Raw genomic sequence first — 1,303 nt, 5'->3', positions numbered from 1 at the left:
TGAATATATATATATATATATATATATTCTTCAGAGAAAGTCTATCAAAAGTGAAGCTATTTGTTCGCCAATTTCCGTAAAAAGTTTTTTATTTCCTGTTTTTTTTCCCGCTGAATCGCTTGTTTGTGTGTGTGTGTGTGTGTGTGTGTTAGTGTATCTATGTATATTTGTGTATGTATGCATGTGTTTATGTGCATGTATATATATTTGTGTATGTGTTACACATTTTTGGGGCAGAAAATGCTGAATAGTTTCACTTTTGATAGTGTTTTGGAACGCACACACACACGCACATACATATTAGTGAACGTATATTTAATGTTCAAAATATTAAAAGGCAAAAACAGATATGCGTTGAACAGCGTGTGCGTCAAGCATAATATACATATGCATCGATATCGGAAATTAATAAATAAAAATGATTGCTGAAAGCTATAAATGTAGGCACTGTACTAACGTCTCAATAACTGGTGTGTTTCTGGACTGTAGGTGTTTGGTTTCGAACTCCAAAAGCCACCTTTAGCTACACGGCTCTGGCGAACGTCAGCCGACATCTTGCTTGGTTATGATTGATTGTTGACAAGACGTTACCAGGCGACGAAGATCACGTCACGAAGAAGTGCAGGAAAGAACATTTATATGATTCTATGATTTTGCAGAAATAGCAGTCAAATTTCCTTCGTGGCTACACAATACCCGAGAGGAAAAAATGATGAGCATCAGGTTAAGCAGTATCTCTCGTTTAGGGTTTCACTTAATTTTGTTTGTGTTTTTGACATGTTCGCTGATAGTCTGTAACTTTTTTTTAATAAGATAAATCCCTCCGCAAATATCACGACTACGGCTCGTCTGAGAAATGAGTCCCGCGAGGTCGGGGTGACTGTTGCAGCAGGTGTCGCTGGACATTCTCTGCAGCAATGCCTTTGAATATGTCCGCGATGCGCGACTGACTCGCCATTTTCTGCTACTTAATCTCCACCCTTTCTTTCTTTCTTTCTAATCTGATCTAGCAGATTTTCGGATCAGGATGCCCACATAAGTTGGGATTTCTTTGTTTTGACGGGGTATTTTACCAATTTTTTTTAATAACCATCACAGCCTTCTGAATGATGGGGGCGGGGTACTACTTTCTACGAAAAGATTTTTTGTAAATTTATAATTTTTTTCACTAACCCTAACCCTAACCCCGGGACCGATCTCGGCCAATATTTTGGCACCAAGCACTTAAAAACCATGGGAGATGCCTTTTTGGTTAAAAAAAAAAAAGGAAATATTTTCAGACGAAAAGATGTGTGAGAAAGGC

The 1,303-nt window shown here is 38.1% G+C and overlaps 2 protein-coding genes across 2 annotated transcripts in view; one reads left to right on the top strand and one right to left on the bottom strand.

The window, feature by feature from the left end:
- LOC106871049 (UPF0193 protein EVG1 homolog) overlaps positions 1-606 on the bottom strand; it is a 15,285-nt gene extending 14,679 nt beyond the window's left edge. The window contains exon 1 of the mRNA XM_014917315.2: positions 458-606. Within this exon, the coding sequence (XP_014772801.1) occupies positions 458-554 (97 nt within the window). The 5' untranslated portion in view covers positions 555-606. The remainder of the gene's footprint in view (positions 1-457) is intronic.
- Positions 607-622: 16 nt separating this feature from the next.
- The window catches only part of LOC128248727 (zinc finger protein 239-like), a 6,820-nt gene continuing 6,139 nt past the window's right edge, over positions 623-1,303 (top strand). The window contains exon 1 of the mRNA XM_052970702.1: positions 623-723. The gene's annotated coding sequence lies outside the window, so the exon portion shown is untranslated. The remainder of the gene's footprint in view (positions 724-1,303) is intronic.

This window comes from Octopus bimaculoides, chromosome 9 (assembly GCF_001194135.2).
Source record: "Octopus bimaculoides isolate UCB-OBI-ISO-001 chromosome 9, ASM119413v2, whole genome shotgun sequence".
NCBI lineage: Eukaryota > Metazoa > Mollusca > Cephalopoda > Octopoda > Octopodidae > Octopus > Octopus bimaculoides.
The sequence above is the reverse complement of the archived record's forward strand: the minus strand, read 5'-3'. Positions and strand labels throughout refer to the sequence as shown.